Genomic DNA, 24,807 nt, shown 5'->3' on the forward strand with positions numbered 1-24,807 from the left:
ATGGTTGTAAAATGCTTTGAAAAATACCAGTGTATGACATGAAGAACAGGGTAGAGATGAACCAATTGCCCTTAGAACCCTTTTGTCACATTTTTATTTAGACTACAGTTTACTAAATACATGAATTATATACAAAAATACAGGACATAAAATATGTTCTTGTTAGATTTTACCATTTTAACTTTGGTTGTTGGCATGGTAGTCTAAAGTTATTTTATTTAGTTGCCAGCTGTCTGGAACACATTAATAAGACATTCATATAATGGTGGCAGATGGCCTATTGATTTGCATCTTACAAAGTTTGAGGAAAAACTGTCTTGGTGATCCCTATTGTGAAATTCCAGACATTCCATCCTATGCTATGTAAATGACTTGCATCCCATAAAACAATATTTCACGCTAACAAGTTACTGCTTTGATATAGTGCATATTTGGCCTTTGTGTTGGAGAGAAAGCCCTGGAGTTAGGTAGCCCTCTTGGTATATCCGTTAACTATTTATCCGGGTAAAACTTGTAAATGTGGGAGCAGGTGCTGACTGGAATGTTCTGCCGTTTGCATCTGCTTTGTGTGTTCTAGTCACTTTAAATACTTTTGTGTGTTTCTCATAGATTTATGAAAGCAGGATAAAAAGATGGAAATAAAAGACACAAGACCTGCTTGAAATATAAAACCACTATTAAAATAATGCAGCCTGATGGAAGACCCATATATTACCCAGAATTTTGTGAGGCGGTGTCCCTGAAATAAAGAGTAAGTACTGCCCTAGATATGGTTGAAGAATAGCCAGTTTTGTGTATATGGATATAGCATTTTTCTTGAGTGAGTAGGGGGACATCCCTGTGAAGGGGGTATATTGAAGTGAGGGGTAGTCACAGTCGGGTTCTATGACAAGACCAGCCATCTGACATACAGTCCAGGCTGACAGTGTCTTTATGGCAAAAAAGTATCCAGTATTAGTCAGAATGGCAAAGAGTCACTCTTCTTAAAAAAGCTGGTTACATATTATGTTTCTGTGGCCTTGAAAAGGGAAGGAAACGGAAAAGGAGCAATGAGAAAAAGGAAGCATTAGTAAATATCCAGAAATTGCAATTATTCCCCCTGGGAGATGCTGACACAATTTCCTTTCCTGGATAGAAAGTTCTAGCTTATTGTATAAATTAGTTCCTGTTTACAATATAAGACACTGAAGCATGTAACATCTTTAAAGCATTTGGTATTTTCCATGTTTTTAACCCCAAAATGACCAAGCTCATTTTCACTTTGATGGCCAAGCCGTATTTTTCAAAAATGCTATTTGTCACTTTATCCAGTAATAACATTAGGACACTGTAACTTACCCAGGTGGTTTGGAGAATGTTTTCTCAAATGACATGTTGTATTACAAGGACTGCTCCCTCTCTTATAGTGCCCCCACTTCTGCTTCCCCTTCTTATTGTGGCCCCTTCTCTGCCCGCCTATTATGTGCATCTTTATATGGGCCCCTTTTCTGCACCCCGTCTCATGGGCCCTCAATTGTTGCATAAAAATAAATAAAATACTGTCACGTTTCCATTGTGCCTCCTCCTCCGCGTCTGTATTGTAGCAGCACCTAGAAAACATGTGCTGATGAGGTCAATACACCTGCTCATGGCTCTCTGCATCACTAAGCAATCCAGGGACATACCTCCTGCCGGGCGGGACAGCGGGACAGAGCCTGAAATCCGCTGGATCTGGGATGATTGGGAGGTATGCACTATACGATGTGGCATAGCCCTGCCAGCAAAAACCCATTTGTTATTTCATGTTACCTTACCTGACTGCAACATCCAGGAGAGGGGCAGCATGTTAGGAGTGTGAGAGCAGTTACCTTTTTAAAAAAGAAAGTGCATACTCCCTTATATAACCACTGCAAACCAATATATATGAGGTTACAGTGTCTTACCTCATTGGAATTCACTTATGATGTTAAAATAGTTTATCTGGGACAGTTGAGATGTCACAGTAGGTCACCTTAGAGTAATAGGAGAGATTTATAGGGAACCTGTCAGCTACCAGTATGTTGTTTAGCTTCTTATAACCTTCCATATCATGTTCCTTTCATGGGTCAGCATAGCCTACAAAATAAACTTTGAAGAGATAAGTAAATTGGTGGAGAGCTCAGCACTGAAGTCACACTTTTCATGTCCCAGAATTATCCCCTCACTGCACTTGATGGTGGATGATGCATTCATGGTGGGTCATAAAAGAAACATGATCTGAAGATGCTTGACAATACTCTGGTAGTGGTTTATTAGGTCAATTGATGGGTTTCCTTTAAAGAATATAAAAGTTACTTAAGAAAATCTATCACTAGGCTTAGGATTGTTCACGAATCGCTGACAACTCGGTGTCCTATCTCAGGGACCGCCGAGGATATGGTTTTAAGAATAGCAGTGAAATATGAAGCAGAGTGTCACTTCTTCTCCGAAGAATCTTATACGACATCTAAAACAGCCCTTATACAACACTCTCATTTAGGACAGCATAAAAGTATTGACAATTGGACAATTGCTCATTTTAAGTGGAATATTACCTTCTTAAAGATTGTCTGCTATGTATTTATCTATGGTAAGGCCAGCTCCTTAGCATATTTATAGAATGGGCTTTACAAGGCTGCCCAAGTGATTGGACTACCAGATTTTGGGTCGCCCACTATGAACAGTTTGAAGGCACCCTGAAGTTGTATAAACTGCATCTGTGTTCTCAGTTCTTTTATACCCAACACTCAATGAGGTCATCTACCTTTGTCCCATGATCACCAGGACTAAGAGGCTGCTGCTCAGTTTATATGGACACTGCACATCGTAGACAGTGGCAAGTGTTGCTGTAACTATACAGTTTTCCCCTGTATAGCAGCCCCAGGTACAGATAATATGTAAAAATAAGTGCTAAAATATAGTTCCCTTAGGTATTTATGATCTTTGAAAAAAAAAGTAAAAATAAAAAATAAAAGTAAAGAAATCTCCTAAATATATGAAATAAAAATGTATTCACCCCAAGAGCCCTAACACAAAACATCACGCCAATTGTTTAATCAAAATTTGTGATCCTGTATCCTAGCAAAATTTGAAGAAAATTTGGAGACAACAAAGTCCTCCTCTAGAATTCAGGTGTATTCATTAAGTCCAACCTGTTTCCAAAGTGCATAGGGACAATGCAGCCATAGGGTAATCATAGTGTAGACATGGGAAATCTCCAACACTTTAGAGTGTTATTAGATGCTCTTATACATGACTGCCATGCCATTCTTCGAAACATGCTGGGGATTTTAAAGTGTCTGCACTTTACTGTGGAAACAAGTTAGACTGTATGAACATGCCTGAATTAAAGGTTGAATTCTACTGGATGACTTTCTGTATATTGCGCTAGATCATCATGTCCTTTCATGCATTAGTGGTTTTATTACACTGTTTTCTTTATGGGTGCATTGGTGGATTTGCACTTAGTTTTTTAGGCTTTTTTTTATCCGACCAGCAAAGTTAACAGCCACCAAGTTTTCCTGTGTATATGTTTGGAATCCATGTTGTTGATGTCTAATAAATAGCTTTTTACCACAATGGTTGCAAAAAGTAAAAAACCCACTGCACTTTTGGTGTAGGAATTAGATAAGAATGGATTGTTCAAAGATTTTGCGACTTTTGTTAGATAGCACAATCATGTGACACTCAACGGCATTGGGACATCATTTACCAGCCTTTAGCCTTGACACAGGGACGGGTTTTGCAAACATATACCTCTATATAACTATATAAAATTACTGTGATTCTGAACCAGTTAAGCAGCAGATTTACTGAACATAAACAGAATATGAGGGTGCTATATAAATAAAGATTATTACTAATATGATTGTCAGCTTCCTGATTGACATCATTTTGCTCATTGATCAATGAGAAGTAGGAAGGAGGGAGTTCTGAGCTCTTAAATATTACAGACCTACTGCAAATAATAAAGTAAATGTCGCAGAATTACAGCACATTCATACATAAACAAAACATTGCTGAAACTAGCTGCATATTGACAAACGGTAACATATACCTTTATATAAATATGGAGCTTAGTATGAAAGCCAATCTGTAAATATACTACAAAAACTGGTGCAACTTCATCTCTTGTAAAAAAAAAAAAAAAAGGAAAAAAAAACATTCACCTTCATGCTCCCATGCTACCCTCTTTCACTACCAGAAAGTGACATGTGAGAAGCCTACAAGAGGTCATTTGTATGCCACTTCCTCATCTAGTGCTGACCTCTGTCATTAGGTATTAGCACAAGAAGGTTATCTGTTGGGCAGATGCAGCTAGTGTGTGACCAACCACTCCTCTTCCACAACTATAGTCACTGGATGACTCAACCATAAGTTTAGAAAATCTCTTTTTGTGCAGGAATGGTTTAATTAACAGGGGAGTCAATAGCTAAGCAAATTCGGCATGCGTGACCATGCTGTAAGAACCATTTTGGGCAGATGGGTTGGTGGCTGATTCAGCGTCTAATTATATGTGCGTGGTAGTACGTAACCAAGGAAGTTTCTACAGCAAGAATGGACTTTATTTAAATCAATAGGTGGCATAGGTGCAGATTTTTTTGCTAGAAATTGTATAATTTATTGAATAATTTATATAATGTATAATTTCACGCCAAAGCCTCTTACACACAAAAAATGTTTTGGGATGTGTGTTAGTCATTGTTTCAATGGCTAGCACATGTTCCCATGTTATGTTATAGGCTTAAACACATGGTCATGGTTTCCACTGCCCCTGTGCATTCGCCTACTACCTCAAAACTTAGGGCAGGTTCTATTCCTGCCTGGGTTTACACCTCTGGCAGGGACTTCTGATCTACTCACACAACGATGACACAGGGGTGACAAACAATGTAAGTGGGGTACCCAGTTTGCGGTTTTATGGTGGGCAGCGCAGTGGCTTAGTGGTTAGCACTACAGCCTTGCAGCGCTGGGGATCTGGGTTCAAGTCTTAGGTTCAACATCTGCAAAGAGATTGTGAGCCCCATTGGGGACAGGGACCAATTTGGCAAGCTGTGTGTAGCGCTGCATAATTTGATGGCGATTGTTCTGGGACTTGCCCATCGTGTCTGAATTGCGTTCCTAAACGGTGCATTCTCATTTGGAGCCTTTGCTTCATAATTTACCACATGGGAATGCATCCCCAGGGTATCTGCATATGTTGCAGAATGGCTGCAGTCTTTACCCCAGACATTCTGCAAGCATAAAAAATTAACCCAATTGGAGTCTCTGATTTGCCACTATTTTGCTACAAAGGTTGATTTCCATACGATGATCCGCTGCAATAAATGACGCGTCACATATTTGGTGTGGATCAAAAATCCTGAATGGAAAGGCAATACTGCTTCAGATTTGTTCTGTACAGTAATATGTAGGAAAGTGTCAAATATCCCATACACTTAAATGCTACTCTATTGCTGTGTATTTGCAGTGTGGCAAATCTGCACACGCACCCTCAGATCATGTTCACATGTGAAGGTTAAATTGTGTTTTAATCTCCACACTTCTGCATTGTTTAACACAACATTAATTCTCAATTTGTCTTGGCAGGAGAATGGTGAATTCTGCACCATTATTCCCTTATACACTGGGTGCAGTTTTAGAAATCAGCCTTACAAACTATAATGGAATTGTAGGTCAGAAAGAATTGTGCCTCATTCATCTGCTTGTCATTTATCAGCTAATCACTATAGCTGTAAGTCCTGAAATAGTTAAGGCAAACAAAAGTAAAAAAAAAAAATGCATGCCCTGTGGGTGGAGAGTGTGGACTACAGAGAGTGCTGGAGGTCTACTACAACACACACAGCTCCTCCCTGGTATCTCCACCTCTGTCCTAAGCCAGCCTACTCCTCACTCCAGTAGTAAGCCTGTGCTGCTGCCTGCTCATATTATCCTGCTTACTGGGAGCAGTGCACACAGCTACAGAGCCTGCACCTAGTGACTGCCACTACCTGAGCTGGTTATTCTCTATTTATTCCTGGATTATTCCATATCACCAATTACTGCCACCCGAAAAGGAGCTGCAAACTCAGGTAAAGAAGTAATTCAATAGTAATCTGCAACATATACATATCTTGTTAATTGTAACATGTTTAAAAAAGTTTTCTCATTGTTTCAGGCTTTGTATTATATGGCATTGGGGACTTGTCTGGGCAAATTTCACTTTCTTTATGGTAGTGCAATCCACCCCCTCCCCCAGGCTTCTGACAGAGCGGCAGTTAATGGGTTACAGGGCAAGTTAGCTGTCTATCCCAAGGGATAGGAGCAACAAGCCATGGTGGAGACTTTTTGGTATTGCATTTCAGCCCAAAACAGACTTTTCTTTTGTTAATGAGCACTTTTGTTAAGGGATCTTGAAGACTTTGGAGACATGAGGATATATTTTACACTCGGGATCCTGTTTAACTGGACAGGTACAATTGTAAGAAATGCAGCTGGGATTATAGTCTTCAGACCAGAATGCTGAGAGAATCTCTAAAGGGTTTTACATGGTTATGATGAAAGGTGTAAGTAAAGAGTTAATTTACTGAAATGTGTTTTCTTACCTGTCTGTATAAAAATAACTAGAGATAGAAAATTGAACTAAAAACAAGTGAAAATGGAACTTTTTATTATTCAAAAAAAGTTTTGTTCCATACATCTAAGGGTATATATAAACCTGCTGTTTAGAGGTAAATGAAGTACAGAACAGAAGCAGAATATATTCTATATAATAGCCCCCCCCCCCCTCCTTCATTCTTAAATCCTGATATCGGAAAAAAAATGCATCAATACTGCACATGCCTACCCACCCTCACAGGGGGGCTCCCAACTGGTTTTGTATGGGAAATCTTTACATCTGTACAAAGGAGGCTTCTGGTAAGGCAAGGAGCACAACTTTATCACTGTAGACCCTGACCTGTGAACTTGAACAAGTTATCTATTAATAATGTATTAAATGGTCACTGAAGGAGACCTTGACACATACCTTGTATTCAGTCAGGGTGTACAGTAAAAGCCTGTGCATTGCTATTGTCATTGATTTTTGGAATGCCCTAGTCTTCCTGCTTTTTTTTTGTACAAGTCAGCCTTTTTTATGGTTTTATTGTTGTAATAAATGTTCTTACTGTTACATTCCATGGTATAATGAAAATACCCCTTCATTGTCAGTGGCTTGCAGTTGCTAAACAATAGGCAGTGGCGTTAACACATACTTATTCGCTCAGGTAATCTGAATGAGACTACAAGGGGCAATAATACATCTGTTCCCGCTATGTTGCTTCACATTGCAATGCGTTTCTAAAAGACACCTCGGGAACCACGTTGCACCTAGTAGTTTGCAGTACAATTGATTTACATTTCACAAGGTACAGCCTTGTAGCAGCAATTTACTGCTCAACGCAGAAACGCTAGAGTTCCGTCAATTGGTCTCAGAACTGTTTCATTTAAAGGGATTTACAAATCAGAAACGTGTTTGCTGCCTTCTTCCACCATACCTGTCCACTAGTCGTATGGTATGGAAGGTGAACCACAACGTTACATAAGATTTGTGGACAGTTGTTGCGCTGTTGTCGCCTCTTTATTGTTTTAGACTTCCCCTTACACCTGCATATCATACAATTAGTCTTGTCCTTTCGTTTTAGTGGGACCAACATGCACAGATGCTACTAAGTAAACAACTTGCAGTAGCCTAAGCAATAAAAGCATTGCCTCTGCTTCCAACAGCTGAGAGTTTGTCAATTGTCCAAGTTTGACTTCCTTAACTAAGGACAGGCAACTTAATATTGCGTAGCCATAAAATAGATATATCACTAAAGTTTGATTTTTAGGAGCAAAACTACTCGGTACTTGTACATGTACTTGGTACGTTGAGTTTGGCACATATCATTGCTGAATATATCTCTTAAGGCTGCGCTAACACGTGGCGTTTGCAATATACAAGCTGAGGAGAAGAGATTTGCCCAATTACATTGCTATTAACATTTGTGTTTTGTAAACATAATGTTAACATGATAACACATGTATCAAGAGTGCATTAAAACCACATTGGGGAAGATTTATCAGAAGTACTTGAACGCATAACAGTTCTAATTGCCCATGGCAACCAATGAGAGCTCAGATAAAATGCCAGAAATCGTTTTGGTTTTTCCTGAGGCCACATTCACATGTAGCATGTCGATCGCGCTTTGAAAAGCAATTGAAGGGCTCTACCCCTGATTACACATTGGGGCTCATTTACTAAGGCTCCTTGGAGCATGTTTTTGTCGAAGCGCCAAATTCCCCCGGGATTTTGGCACATGCGATCGGATTTTGGCACATCGGCGCCAGCTTGCACGCAACAGAAATCAGGGAGCGGGACGTCAGACAACCCGACGGATTCGGACTGTGCGCTGGATTTAACATTTAGAATTGTGTCGCAAGACACGCACTTACAAGCACCGGGAAGAAGAAAGTGAATTCCGGGGGACAACGACGCGGAAGCGCCGGATGCAGGAACTCGGGCGCAAGACCAATCCACGACGGACAATGCACTGCGGGATCGCGACAGGACCGGGTAAGTAAATCTGCCCCATTGAGTCAATATTGTGTTTCCTGAGCATTCAGTAAATATGCCGCACCCCGAGCCTTTCAACTGCGTTTCAAAATGCAACTGATATACCACTAGTGAGTGCAGCCTCAATGTTTGCAGACCTTTCTTACCCATCAAGTTCCTTATAGTGGTAGAGAGAGGATGGGGCAGATATCTATAATTTTTTTCAAACTGGGTCCATCTGTGCAGTTTACTACATGGGAGGGGGGTATATAAAACTGCAATGGGCATATCTAAAGCAGGTTCATTAAAAACCTGGATGGAAAAACTTCTGCAGGAAGCTCTATGTGGTGGTTGCACACAGGTGAGTATATTGCAGGCATGCTTGTGCTGGATTGACCATCCTAGAAACATAGCAGCTGGACTGATCTCATATCAATTCACCATTTCTGCTTTTGGGTGATGCCACATGTCATGTTTTTGGACCGTTTTTAAGCATATGTTTTCAGTCCGTTTAAAAACGCATGCGTTTTTGAATATTTACCATGCGCTTGGCTGCTTTTAACCTGTTTATCTTTATGTATTGAAGTGTAGGCAGCTGTGAAACAGATTAAAACCAACCAAACACATGGTAAACATTTCAAAACGCATGGCATCGCCCTTTTATGGGCACACGCGCACCGTGCAACTGGACATAGGCCTCCTGGAAACAGACACATGCGTTGGTCGGATCCGACAGGCGAAGCACAGTTCAGAGGATGAGAGACTTTGCATCATACAGAAATATGATGCAAGGACTCCCTGTGTGCTGGCAGAACATCAGCGCCTAGATTAGTGTCTGCGCTGCTTTCCAGCCTGCAGACAGGGAGTCCTTGCATTTTATTTCTGTATGATGCAGGGACTTCCATCCAATGCACTGTGCTCGGTCTCTGGGATATGACCAGCACATGGGTCAGTCTCCACAGACCGATCACATGCATGTGCAGGGGGCATTAGCACTACTAATAGCATATTTATATAGTTTTAATATGATTTAATACAAGATGCAGGTCCATGAAAGCTGATCTATAACGGTACAGTGCAAAAACTTCATTAAGAGAATATCATTTAGTTCATCAATATCTGTTGAGTATAATAGCCCTCCTGATTCCAATTTTTGCAACTGGAGACACTTGGATAAAAAACTCATCACCATTAATTTAGGACCAATAATTTGCGATCCTTTTTTAGAAAAACATCTAGTTCCGTCTTCTATGTGTTCAGTGATTTCAGCAATATAATGAATGAGAGTTCAATATGGCTGTTGCACAGTGATATATATTTTACATAGTGCAACGATCTGATATAGAATCCAACTGTTTATGGGAATTTAGTACTTAAAGTGAATACCAATCAAGAGGCTGGATATTATACATCTAGTAAAGATAATTTTCATCTTGATTATGTTAAGACATGTCATTAGTGACCATAAGAGACCATGTTTACCAAAGCTGAGATATTCTGTAAAACGTTTGGTTCTCCTTGTTATCATGTAGTCAACTTCAATGACTTGATAATCATTATTAAAACAGCTTGTACAAAGCGTGAACTCTTTGAGTTGAAGTTAAAACTCTTGACATTTGATCAGAGATATTGTGTTGATGGGAATCCAGTAAACTTTTTTTTTTACTTGAAAGATGGGTTACTTGAGCTTTTCTGGGAATATTAGGACCTGACCTATTTATGGTCTGGAATGCAGGATCCTATTAGAATGGGAATCTCCTCTCCACTCCATAACAAAGGCAGTGGTAACCGTCCATAAAGAAGTCAGGAATGTGAACTGATCAGACCATGCAGATAGAGCTTCACAGGAATTCCAGCACTGTTTTCACAGCAAGCCAGTGTCTGAAATAAACTGCCTCTGTATACAATAAGCCTCATATCAAGGACTAATATCAGGACTGTTGGTATTTCGAGTCACTACTAGTAGATTTATTATGTAAGGGGGTAGTCCTTTTTTTAGATCAAGCGTGCCTGTGAATATAGAAGACTGTAGTATAGCCAATACCCTGTTTGACAGAACATAAATTAGTTTGTCCTTCTAAAATATGTGTAATATAAAGGCTATGGAATTGAGACACTACATGAAGTGCTGACAAAATGTGGGGTCCAGTTGCCTGAGGCTGCTTAAAGGGCTCTCAGTGACCTATAAATAGCGCATGGCAGGTATAGGTTCTACATGACTATCCGTACCTTGGAGGGAAGTCACAAAGTGCCATGCACATTCAATATTTTTTATTTCTTTCATAAAATTTTTCATTTTACATTAAGATTGTCGTCTTGGGGTACTGTCAGCAGAAGAAAAAAGCGAAATACTTGTATTTAGAATTCTGTTATTGGATCAAATTTTCCATCATCGCACATATGTCTAGTAATGTTAACTTCTTGGTGACAAATGAGTCACTCAGACTATCCCCTGAGGGACCGGCACTTTAGGTATGTAAAATATATTCCTAAGGTTATAGTCACGTGTATCATTTTCTTCAACTTGAACTTGGAAATAATAAACTCAAATCTGATTTGGTTACTGTTGGTTTTTACTGGATTATTTCATTCTAGATTAAGGCATATTATTAATAATGTCTTGGGACTTTAGTAGCATGCATGTGTAGTTAAAGGGGTATTCCAGGAATCGGCATAATTCATATACAAATGGGTCCTTAAAATATAAACTAATATGTAATTAGTTGGTATTTTAAATTTTGCTCCACTAAGCAGAAAAATTGCTGTGGACATACACTGTAATGGATATTTAAAATGCTAGCAGCCCTTTAAATCAGTCCTTTAATCAGTCGATTTCTTCCACGTGGAGCAGACAAAGGACAGAAGATGGCTGCTGGTCACATGTCCACATCACATGTCCTGCACCTGCCTGGGCAGGTCATGTGATCAGCACTATGTTTGGCTGTAGTCCGTTCGCTGGAATGCATCCAGTATGGCCAGTGTTGTAGTGATGTGCACGGAAAACAGTTATACATCATTACTATGGTAACAGAACAGGACAGACTGTTAGATCATCACTGGGAGCAGTGCATAAGAGGGAGGATGAGTTACTGAGAACAAAAGGATCATGTAGTTTCAAGTGACGGGCATCTTGGTGATAACTCTGCCTACTTTAGAAAGGCAATAAAATTTTGTGAATCATAAAATCAAACTATTTAAGCTCCATTTTGTGACTAATGACATTGAGTTTTGTTATATTCATTTATTCATGGTATCAAGGTTAAAAACCTTGCAGGGGCTGAGTTATGAAGAGGATTTATCACCACATTGTCTGGTTTCTTGTACTAGCCTTTTTTTTTTTTTTGTCAGCTGAGATCTTTTTGGTATCAACTGTGACAAAAAAAAAGTCACACAAAGTAGTCAAAAAACATACCACGTGGTGATAGACGCCCCCCCCTTTCAGTACTATTTTTTTCATTATTTTGCATCTCATTGTCTATTCCACACACATTTAGGGGTTCAAATTAGTGGTGACTACACGGTACCTGTGGTCGTTTGACCACAGACTGGTTGCTCTTCCATATAATCTGATGAGCAGGTTATACTCAAACTATTTAAGGACATTGCTTTTCATGTACGGTATTTTTCTCAATTTAATTTAGGTTTCTCTTGGCATGCTGATATGTTCTACAACAAGCTTTTCAGGAAAGTAAGACAATACGTGTATTGCATGACAGCATATTTTTGGTGTAACAGGATAATGCAGGCACATGAAGTGCTGGCTTTGGTTTCGGGATATGAAGCTGTAATACTAGTTCTGCCGATTTGTAGTTATTTTATCTCATTTCCTGAGTTTTTTTTTTTTTTTTTTTTAACGCCTGCCCTTTGTATGTGAAGGATCTTGTCCTATACCAATACATACAGTGGTGGTAATGAATAAACCTATTTTGTGTCATTTGCATAGTATTTATTAATATAAATCCACTAATCTAAGATCTGTTGTCTATGCACTTTATGAAGCGAGTAAGAGGTCTTTTACATCGTGCTAGTGGATATGGTGGATGGCCAGCAGTTAAATTTCAAGTTTTTACCCCTGTCTTTTAATTTCTTCTTTTTTTAATTTTTTTTTTTTTACCCCTTTGAAAAAAAAAAAAAAAAAGGTCTCTGCTAAATCGATATTCCACAAAATAAGATGTGGTTTCTCTGCTAAGACCCTCTTACTAATATGTCAGCGTCTGTTTAACTTTTGTGACAATATGCATTTAATGTCTTATGTACCGTAATCTATTTTTCATCTCCAGTTAAACATAACATAAGGAGGCCATTGTCTCTGGGAAAAATAGGCCTAGTAGAAAAACTTAGGTTGTTGTGCTCTCTGTAGAGAAGACAGAGAACATAAGGGCAGAAATCACTGGAGAGAGCATTTGGCCTTATCTGAATCAGGTATTTTTCCCAGAATGGGAGTAGCAGAGTGATGTGTTTGCTTTCTAAATTCAGGTCTGCTTTTGTTATCTGATTTGTTTTAAACCTGTCATAGAGGATGGATCATGTAATTCTTTAGTAAATGTCTTAAGGTGTGATAGTTTACGTGACATATGACCCTAGTGAATGGTAATTCTAGCAAAGATGCAGGGATGAGATTAGCTGTTTTGTTGAAAATTTTTGAGGCTAAATCACCAATGGAATCTTAAATCATTAAGTCATGTAAAGTTCCTTTTTTTTTTAAAAAAAAAAAAAACTTAATGGTTGTAAAACATAAGAAGTTAATAGAAGTCTGGATGCTGGGGACTATTTGCTCTGGAAAATGTTGGTTGCAGATACCAAGGACTTTGTTTTTGGAGTGAGATGATAAATTTGAATACAATTTTTCAATTTTATTTATTTTTTTTAAACAGGTGCAATGACTAAATAGCATAAGCCTTTCTGCTACAGCAACCTTAAATTCTCAGATCCGTACCTTAATGTAGAAAAGCCAGACTCTGGAGAAGAGACAGCAGGTGTGAACTGAGCCAAACAGTAAAATTGCTCTACTTGTACTCTCCATGATCGGCTTGCTTGTCTGACATGGGCCGCAAAGTAACCTACTATATTATTAATGGCATTTTGTAGAAATGCTTATTATACTAGTGTTGGGTACTTCAGTCAGAAATATAATTCTACCACATTCTATGGTGAAACAGTTGACAGAAGGAAACGCCAATTGGTGCAGGGTTAAAGCATGTAATTGCAAATCAATCAGTCTTGAGCAGCTGTAAATTGGCCATGAAGACTTTTGATATGGTAAATATTCTAGGTGTCACTGCTAATTGTCTTGGAGCAGAGAAAGGAAATGGATATTGTAAAACAATGGTGAATAAGAGATTTCTTTGAGAACTTTGTCACAGTGGATACAGGCAGGGAGTTTCCTGATTATACAGGCAATGCAGGAAATCTAGATATCTCACAATATCACAATCCCTGTTTCGTGTCAGTTGTAGACGTGATCGCAGGGAGGATTCATGCTATTGCAACCTTCCAAATGCTGAGTAACAGATCTGTGAAAAGACATGCTGATTATATTGGTGATTCATTACATTGAATTTCATTCAGTACATAGTTACTGGCGGTGACCTAAGTGGAGTTTGTCATGAATCTAATAAATAATTCTTCATCAACTGGATAGAACTGGGATAGGCCCTGGGTATTTTAGGCAACAGTCCAGCATGAAGACCTTACGGTTCATATTAATGCAGACAATAAATAGAGTGGTTGCCCATTGAGTCCAATATGATTAAGAGGGTGAAAATTGGCTTTTTTCTTAAAAGAAATCGTATACAATGAGAAATCTAGTTCTTATGATTTGGAATAACTATAAAAATATTTCATCCAAATCCGTTTGCAAATGAGCTTTTAACATGTTGTACAACAAACAGTAAATGTCATGGTTATACAGTGTACTACAGAAAAAATTATGATTATGCAAAAACAATTCTACCACTAATATTGGTTAATTTCCACTGTACGGTACTTATGGTCGCCGGGCAAGCAACAGTAACCGTGCTGGAGAGGTGGAGGGGTGAGCGCTTCTCGCCCCTTCCCCTGTCCATGGGGTTGCACAGTGGGGCGTACTAGGAAAAATAGAACATGTTCTTTTCCCTGTGTATTCGTACTGCTGCAGGGTGCCTATAGCTGTCTATGGGGACGTATATACGGCCGCAAGCTTGTGGTCAAATAGACGTCTCCACAACAGCAATGTGAATGGGGCCCTAAATTAATAGATTTTATTAAAAACTTTCAAATAAACTAAATAAATTACCATAGAAAACATACCTTTTATTGTAGCTTCTAGTGTTGTTTCATCAAATGTATCATCTTTTTATGTATGTGTTTTATTTTCATTTGTTGTATTAACAAAATTTCATAATGTTTTCTTTTACAGCTGCCAAAAGAAGACTCCATTTGTTTACACAAGATGAGAGTGGATATTCTGAACCTACCATGCAAAAATCCATTACAGTAACCAATCAAGGCTTTAAGATGTCTGCCTGCAACGAGTTTGTTGAACATATTTGGAAACCTGGATCCTGTAAGAATTGCTTTCACCCAAAGAGTGATCATCGAAAATATCAAGCACCGTCTGATGGAAAAGCCAGCAATTTGCCAGTCCTGCCAAGTCTTAATGGGATTAGGATCAAGCAGGAGAACACAAGTCAAGAAGATGACATTATAATTGCTGCTCTGTATTCAAAGCCCACCATAGCTGTGAAGCCAACAATGATTACATCAGAGACTGCTGAGGAATGGGCACAACTCAACAGCACTGAGACCCTTACTCAGGTAAGTTTGAGTTAATATGACTATTGTCTCTAAACAAGTTGGTTTCATTACTATCTAATTTAACAGTAAACGAATTTTGACACAGGTGCACACAGGAGCCATTGTACATACACACAATCGGCTATAGACATGTGTATATATGCACGTGTTTCCCAGCCAAGGCTCCTGGAGCCCAGGTCCGGGGTTCCCCATAACACAGCAATATTACATGACCTGTCATTCCTACAATTTAATTCTTCTCAAATGTGCTTTCCAAACCAGTATACATAGGCACAAATTATGGCAGTGGATTTGGGTGGGGGGGGAAACACGGTATGTCTCATGGAAGCATTATATAGAGGCACATAAATCCATAATATGTACCTATAGTATCCTCCCAAAGGTGTCATTGTTTTTGAGTAATTATCTATAATCCTATTTAAGAAGTATGTTATTTTGCTCTACTAATGTATTTGGTTATTCTTTTTATACAGGTTAGTTGGAAAGAATCATCAACCAGCAATTCAATTCTGAAATCTGGGGATATTTCAAATGTTATTTTTGACAACCTGACAAAACCTTTCACTCATAATTTGAACTCTTCCAATGCTACACCCAAGTATGTGTTCAATGGATACTCAAACCAGGATAAGAAGATTGAGATAAATGCTGTACAGAATCTAACATATGTGAGCCACTTTGGTGGTCAGGTGGACAAAGCTGTGTTTCTTAAAGAAAAGCAGCCCCCCCTTTCCAAGGAATGTAGTTTGTTGTCAAAACAAAATAAAGATGATTCTAAAAAGCTAAACTGCTTCCAAGCAGAATCGGCATTATCTCCCAAGGGAAGCCCCCGTTCTAAGGACAGTACACTGAGTGAGCCTTTTATCAAAACTGATAAAGGATTGTGCAACCAAGCCAGGTCTGCAAATGAAAGCAGACCATGTCATAACTCAGAACCAGCTTCTAGTAAGAACATGATTTTCAGCCGAACGAAAGTATCTGTTCATTCTGAGTCACATAACGTCTCTGAGAAACTCTCATGTGTTACTATGAATGACAGTCCTATTGCTTCACCTACCTTTACAGACTCGCAGTCTGTCTTTCAGTCTTCGGTAGCACCAGTTGATAGAAGGGATAATGAACCAATTTATGCTGAAAGCACTAAAAGAAGAGGTGCTACAGGCAAGGGAATGAAATCTATAATGCAAACAGAGAAAATTAATTCTCAGCAAGCGGATAATGGTGTCAAAGAGAATCCGTGTTCTGTGAGCATTGAGAGGGTACTACAAGAGTCTACAACACATGTTGCCGCTAGGATAACCGTTATGGCAGCACATACAGAGGAGGACAACAGGACAATTTACTTGAGCAGCCCTGACTCTGCAGTTGGAGTTGAGTGGTCATGCAGTAGTCCTTCATCTGTTGAGAATGTGAGTCTTTCGCCTACTTTTCTCTGGGCAGAAAGGAACCATGGGAAAGGTGAGGTTCATAAAAAGTACCAGGCTTCATTATCACAGAAATACCAATGTAGCACCAGCCTGGTGGTGCCAGCTAAAAATACCAAACCTGAGGATTTTGCAACTTCTAAATTATCTTCCCCAATGCACACTACTGCTGTAATATCCTCACCATCACACAAAAAGGAACCCTTTGAGCTGAATGACAGGTGTTTGCTGACTGGAGACCGTAGGCAGAGAATCACGCAGACAACATGGAGCCAACAGTGCAGGATTGATGAAGAAGAAGAGGAAGAATCATCGCCTGCTCTAAGCAATGGGCAGCTTGCTAAATCTAGCTGTATTTTAGATGGAAGAGATTCCTTGGATGGGCAGAGGGATCTAAAGTGCATGAGTAAATCTGCTTCCTGCCCAGTTGAACTTTCAAAAGCAAGTAACAGTGTTGAAGACTCATCAGAGCCACCACCTCCACCACCAAAAAAACAAAGCAGGTATGATCAATAGTCTACTTGTACGTCTCAATTCTAAACATCCTTAATCCTTTTGTTAATAGAGATGTATTCATTCAATTGCACAGGATCCAATTTAGGATGCATGTCAATGTATGGGGTCATCACAGTTATAGAGATGAAGTAATTTTACAATCTAGTATTCTTATGCCCTCATTGTAGCCTACCTGCATATGATTTACTTTTAATTATAGTAGTTACATTTGTAGGACCTCATTACCCTACAGCACTATCAGACATGCATATGGGCATATGGGATTATTAAATTACAGATTAGGGAAAGGCCAGACAGGAGGAATATACCATCAGATCTTCTTCTGATGGTAGATTTCTCATAGGTTAAAGGGATTGTCCACTTTCAGCAAATATTTGATATGGTTTTTGTAAGGAAAGTTATACAATTTTCCAATATACTTTCTGTATCAATTCCTCACTGTTTTCTAGATCTCTGCTTGCAGTCCTGCTATAAAAGCTTCTATTTTTACTTCAAGTAGATAGAAATATCCAAATACCAAATATTTGCTGAAAGTGGACAACCCCTTTAACTTTTAATGCTCCGTTCACATGTGCGCTAATTAATTTTATTGTTCAGCTCTGTTAGAAGCATTTACTACAAATCTTTGGATCAATCATGTGATCAACTACAACCACATTTAACGGATCTAATTGACTGTGATTAGGTCTGTCGGTTTTCCCTTTTTATAACAAGGCTTATAAAATGTCCAGCTTCACTATTTTCTCTGACATTTTCGGATGGGTTTTGCAATGGATGGAGCAAACTTTTTTTCACAGCGTAAAATAAAATTTTTCCGGTCTATGCTTGTAAATAGTTGATGATCACAAAGCAGATGAAAGTTTAGTGCAAAGGAATGTGTCCTGTAGAACTTTGTTTATAGCTTGGGGCGTAGTAAGATGCTTATGTGTTTTTTTTTTTGTTTTTTTTTTTTTATACCCAATTACAAGAAAATACTAGTCTAATGAAAGTTGAGGCACTGCCAACAGATGGGAAAGTACACCGTGGAATAAAATGCACTTAGCTGAGTGTTATACTTTGTTTGAGAAGATCTATTCTGGAAATTGAGTTACTGAATGCTTTATATCCTCTATGTAAGGCCACTAAACAGTTTATTTCCTGGCACGCTGACTATTTGTTGTACACGATACAATGTTCACAATTTATGGGCCTAGCAGGAGAATTTTTTTTAAATTGGGATTCTGGAGAGGGGATTCTGCTGGGACGGATTTCTTGGACCTCCCATAATCGTCAACAGTGGACTGTAAGTCCCTGTTATTGCCATCACTATGGATTAATGTTGTAATGCTGTTGGCTGAGCCTGAAGTCCCATAAAGGGTCAATGGAGAACAGAACAAGTTTTTTTTCCTGAGCTCCCTGGGTATCTAGGGTACTTCTGGCAGCACTCTCATGTGGAGAGGGAATAAATGTTGTTAATTATGATCATCTTTCTTAAAGGGATTTTCTCATTAAGTATGTAGGGAAATATTTTTTTCATGAACTTTCATAGCCTTCTGAAGCTATTGGTAACAACCTTTTTTTCCCCCTACTTGGAAAAATGTGATTGTATAGGGTATCAATTAGACGTTCCTTTTATAATTTAAATTCTTTATTCTTTCCTTTTAAATCTTTGAAATACTATTTGCTCTTTAATCCATACTAGCTAGGGCTTTACACTTTGTAGAGTTGCGTGTGGGAATAGAACGTAAAGCCAGTTATGCAACACGTTTCTTAATCGCTCTACACTTTTCCTTTCCATCAGAAGCTCATTGTACCGGTTAAGTCTATAATGAAAAAGGTCACATCACCTTAATGATGTGTGTGACTTCTGTCTGATAGCAATTATCATCACCCTCCTCCAAGCAGTCATCACTACATTCCTTAAAGGCATTTTGTAGCAAGATGACTTTCTAACTACACACCATGTACAAGTGTGTGACTTGATAGCTGCTGTCACTGACCTGTGTCATGAGATGAATGGGATCTTTGACTCTGAACACACAAAAGGTTGTCTGTGCAGCTTGATCAACATATCTACATCTATATATCTAGTCTCTATATCACATCCTTTGCAAGGAGGCTTAAGCCTCTTGATGCATCAGGCAGGACATGGGGGGTGGGAAGCGGCCATTATTATACGTCGGCGCTCAGTAAACCCGCCCTCCTGTATGTGTCTGTATTTGATGTGTATATATACTGTATGTATGAGTGGATATATATATATATATATATATATATATATATATATATATATATATACGTGATACGTGTGTACGTGATACGTGTGGGGGATGTTTACCATAAACTGCCAAAGGAGCACTTAAATGCTGCAATTTATTGCAAGAAATTGTGTGTTTTTTTTTTTTTTTTGGGTGACTATGCGACCTCTATGCCATTTGGGTGTAGATGGGACGTGGCCAATGGGGGGGGGCGGGGGGCGTTCCAGCCCTGTACCTGTGGACTAGCCATAGCCTGCAAACTTTCCGTATTGAAGTTCTCAGGCTTTTTCTGCAATTCCAAAAGAGCCCAGCAGTGTATTTGCCATGGCGTATACATCAAGAGGTCGAAGCCTCCGGATGTATCCGCCATAGTGGGTGGTCAGGGCCTTTATCATACACGACATGCAAGGAGTGCCAACTATGAAACAGGTCTTCCCATGTGTGTGTTAGATGTGTATAAATGTATGAGATAGCATAAACATGCGTGAGTTTACAAATATGTGTGTATATATATATATATATATATATATATATATATATATATATATATATATATATATATATATATATATATATATATATATATATATTATATTATATTTATATTGGGACCCCCTGTAGGGGGTTGTCTACCTATCAAGATTAAATACCAACTTGGCCAAACGGAATGCATGTGTACAGGGTGATTAGGTAGGATAACTAATAGCTGTATAGCTGGGTGGTTGTGAGCAATCACAATTATCTCTGAAGATTGTTGGAGATACTCTATAAAAAACAGCCTTTGGGTGTGGTTACACGTTGCGTTAACACTGCGTTTTGTAAATGCAGTTAGGCATATCTCCTCTCCACACCCGTTAAATTGTGTTTGAAAACGCAGTGTAAACACAATGTGTGACTGCACCCTAAACCTCAGGGATTCCATGAAAACTTTTTATAGGGATCTTAAATAGTTTTGCTGTGTCCAGTATAATGAAACTCTACACTGGATTGATATGGGTGATAATGGGCTACTGTCTTATACACACTTTTTTCATGGCATTGACTAAGAGTTTTCAAAGACAGAACCTGTTCCATTATATGGTTCAGGCTGTGTTTTTGTTTGAGAAGACTTCAAAGCCTTACATGGCATTTGTTTTATTCCCAGTAGCAGAGCTGCTTGGAGAAGCTGCAAGTTATGTAAAGAATTCCTTGTGTCCTTGAATCCAGAGACAGTCTCACTATGACCTGCTATCTTCTTTGTGGATTGTGCCTGCCACTTCTTCCCACAGCCTATGATCCCAGGACCTGGAGCGCGGCCTTGTCGCATTCCTTTCTGTAGGCCCGAGTCCTCCTCTACTGTGATGGCTATTCAGTGACCTGCTTAAAAACCATCATCTTTACAGTTCAAAGTTTTGAGATAAGTTAGAAATAAGACCTCATTATTGAACATTAAAGCTACAAACATTGCCTGGGTTTCCAGTAATTTTGGTGCATTCCAATGCAGCGCATGTAAATATAGAAAGGAGAAGAATGAGGTTAATGATTGTTAATGTTCCAAGGAGAACAAACATTTGCCATCACAATGTCTTCTTTCAGAAACGTTCCTGTTAATTATGCCAGCACGAAGTTGCCTTTCTGCATATTTCTGCTGAGATCCTCGCTTTTATCTTTTTGTTTTGTACCTGATCCAAGTCTAATCACCCTGAAATATGTACATCATAAGCCAAGTTGCTTGGCTTTACTGGAGGATCTGAAGGATATGAAAGGTGTTTTGTCTCTTTAGAATACCTTCCTCTTAAGTATGAGTATAATGGGGGATATATTAAATATGTTGGAGATCATATCGATGGGAAAACTTGTGGACAAAGTTCACTTTTATATTCTAAAGGCTAATAAAAAGAATTAGTATCTGCTTATGTTGCATTGGATTATTTGCCAATAAGTTTAGATTAGCAGAGCCGAACTCCTGCGATATCGGAGTGTTCGGATTCGGGTCCCTGTACTGTTTAATCTAGCACAGCCAAACCTTTAAAGAGCTTGCCAGGATTATGAAATCCAGATGCTCTATATTTTCTTCCTAGTAACAGCATGATACTGAATCGGGGGTTGTTATCAGGTATTACAGCTTAGCTACCTTAAGTGGATGGGGCTTAGCTACTATACAGACACAGCCACTAAACAACAGAATTTTAGAAATAAGGAGATCTGTTTTTCTCATCCTTACAATCTCTGAAATTAAATAGACATATATATAAATGAAATCTATTTTCAGGCATGAAGGTCTTTCCTTCACACTGGCCATCAGTATTTATATGCCTGGGTATTGCAGTTTAGGTGCGGTAACACAATTGTGTAGTTGAAGCGGATGCAATGTTTACTGATCTTTCTGCTTCATTTGAAAAGTGTATTTTGTAAAAGCTGTTGAAATAAAAACCTGTTTTGCTGCTCCTTAATTCATCTCTTTAAGACAGAGTCCAGGAAGTGTCAATTTGTGCATCCTGTTCTTGGAGCTTTATATATTTGTATTTGTATTCTAGTATATCAAAAAGACCTTTTCCACAGAAATACTCTAAAATTTATATTTAAATGAATATGACTACAGAAAATCTACTACTGGTTTATAGCTGTATTCACCATTAATGTTACTAACTGTTTATACAGACCTTTGCTCCAGAATGTTAGCTATAAAATAAACTCTATATATTTAAATGATGCACAATTGCCCTTGAAAACACCTCTCCCCTGTCTCCCTGCTCCTTCTGCATTCCCCCTGCTGCTCTATGTGCTACTGCTAGAGGAAGTGGGGGGTGGAGCACGGCAGGGGCAGGGACGCATCGTCAAAGGAGGGGCAAGGGCATTCGTGGTTGTGAAATTGACAGAGAAACTGGAGCGGCTATGGAAACGCCCGATGAAGCACTTCTGTTTCAATGAAATTAATATGAAATATCATTTTATACATAAAGCAATGGAGCAAAGCTCCATATAAACATTTATCTGTAATAACACTACAGGGAGCTACCCAGCAACATTAAAGGACATCTACCACCAGGACGAAGGACTGTAAACCAAGCACACTGACATACTGGTGTACACTATTCATTTAGCTTCTTATGCTCTTGTTTTTAATAATAAAAGGCATTAACAATTATGCAAATGAGCCTAAGGAGATCCGGTCTCCATAAACACATAGGAAACTAATTTGCATAATTTAAAAATCCTTGTTTTTGTACAAAAGAAGAGTAGATCCTGCCAGAGGGAGCACACACCAGCATGTCAGTGGGCTTGGTTTATGATCCTTGATCCTGGTCGTAGATGTCCTTTGATAGTGAACACAGCTAAAAATACTTTTTCTTAAGTATTTATTGTATATCACTCTCTTGCATTAAAGTACTAAGAAAAAAATTATTAAAAAGGTTACTCATGACATTTTCTTGTGTTGTCTCAAGGCATGTGAAAATGATCAAGAATAGCTGTGAACTGGAGAACAAGAGTCTTGGTTCAGTGGAAAGTCTTGGAGAATCATTTAAGGCAATGAATGTCAGCAACTCCAATGGGAACATCAATGTCAGTTTCAGTACCGGTTCTATGGACAGCTTGGACTCCAGGACATGTAGTGAAGGAGGTAATTCAATGTGGCTATAGTATGATAATACTATGATGATTCTCAATTATCTTTGATAGTATTATTTTTATTTTATTTGGATTTAATTGGTGATACACGCTGAAGCACTTAAATGATTCTAAATGTCTTATAAATTTCTACCTATTTTAGTGGTTAATCCACACATGGATTATCTCTATGCAATGGGGCTTATCCATGTGTGGCCACCTGCTGTGATTTTAATGGCGAGTGTTGCTGAATTTATGACAAGAAAAAGCTTCAAAACATTTTTTTTTGTCTGTTTCTCCCAGTGAAATGGATGGGAGGCAGATTCTTTTTTTTTAATTTTTTTTTATACAGAGGGTTCTCAAAATCCTACTACCCTAATATTTTATTTTTAAACCCCAATTGAATTACAAATTACTCTGTACACTGGTAATTCGCTTAAACTGGAAATTCCAGGAGCATTTAATGGGGCATGAAAATTATAAGCATTCTTGGTAGCAGAAGATCAAGGTCACAACACAGATAAAAGACCCTTGGAAATTCCTAAAAATCTCTTTCAAGTTATTTATCTACTTTATTTAATCCTTAGCAGAGTTGTCACTTAGGGACGCTTTACTATAAAGAAATGCATTAAAATAATGTATGTTTGATAGTGTATAAAACTAATTGGAGTTAACCTTTTGCCTTATTTGGCAATTGTAATTTATATTAAACTTAATATTATATACAATGTAAATGTATAAACAACATCCTATCCTATCTGAGCAATTATGAATTTGGCATTAAATGGTTCCCATATATCACATGTTGAGCGAAAGCTGTCCAGTGCTCTGGCAAATGCTGCTGCTCTTCACAGGACTCATAATCAGTCAGCATTCTTAACCTCTATAATCAACATTTCTAATCGATTGAACTCTTGAATGAATGGATACACTTATATTCTATTGTATACTGGAGAGATGCCAGTTTTTATTATTGGTCTGGTTACAATCTTGAGTCTTGCACCCATACTTATATTAAGGGTACATTCACACAATTGTCTAGGGGGACGTATATGCGGCTGCATATACTTCCACGTAGATGGCAATAGTGGCTCGGTGGCAACATGGTGCCACACATGTTTGTCACCATGCCGTGCCATACACAGAAAAAGTTAGAGCATGCTCCATCCTTCACTCTGTGTGCGGCCATGCAGTGCTATTTTCTATGAAGAGGGGAGGGTTACCCCTCCTCCTCTTCAGCCTGATACTGCCATGGCGGGGCAGGCATACATTTGTGTGAATGTACCTGAATTCTGTCTTTTCATCTTGTGTGTGTAGTAATGGCAACGGTTTATACACAAATTGCAAAATTACCACTTAAGAAATCTACCATATGTAGTAATCTACTAATGCTATTAAATTGTCATATGACTTCGTTAGGTAGTCAAGCACATTAAATGGCTCATAATAGCAACTTGCACAATGTCATTTATTGACTACTAAATTACTTTTCTACACACAGTATATTTCCTTTTGATTGAAATGAAGCTGTTCTAGTTTCTCTACAGGACTTAGGGCGTCTATAAACATTTCCTCTAAGATATCTGCATAACTCTTACAAAAGGAGCAAAGTCCACCAGATTCCCTCTTTCTGCAGTCTTCGCGAATGTCTGCTGGGCTAGACATTTGAATGAAAATAAGCTGTTTGGAGCGAGCATTA

General features: G+C 38.6%; 1 protein-coding gene across 4 annotated transcripts in view; it reads left to right on the plus strand.

Moving 5' to 3' along the window:
- Positions 1 to 619: 619 nt before the first annotated feature.
- The window catches only part of PRAG1 (PEAK1 related, kinase-activating pseudokinase 1), a 30,897-nt gene continuing 6,709 nt past the window's right edge, over positions 620 to 24,807 (plus strand). The window contains exons 1-4 of one of the 4 annotated variants that reach the window (XM_072115086.1): positions 620 to 751; positions 14,946 to 15,343; positions 15,817 to 17,270; positions 22,946 to 23,121. In XM_072115086.1, coding sequence (XP_071971187.1) covers positions 15,005 to 15,343; positions 15,817 to 17,270; positions 22,946 to 23,121 — 1,969 coding nt within the window. In that variant the 5' untranslated portion in view covers positions 620 to 751; positions 14,946 to 15,004. Of the gene's footprint in view, positions 752 to 5,850; positions 6,069 to 6,297; positions 6,450 to 12,948; positions 12,971 to 14,945; positions 15,344 to 15,816; positions 17,271 to 22,945; positions 23,122 to 24,807 lie in introns of those variants that run through there. The other 3 variants (XM_072115077.1, XM_072115068.1, XM_072115095.1) reach the window with 3 other exon arrangements.

The sequence above is a fragment of the Engystomops pustulosus genome, chromosome 1 (assembly GCF_040894005.1).
Source record: "Engystomops pustulosus chromosome 1, aEngPut4.maternal, whole genome shotgun sequence".
NCBI lineage: Eukaryota > Metazoa > Chordata > Amphibia > Anura > Leptodactylidae > Engystomops > Engystomops pustulosus.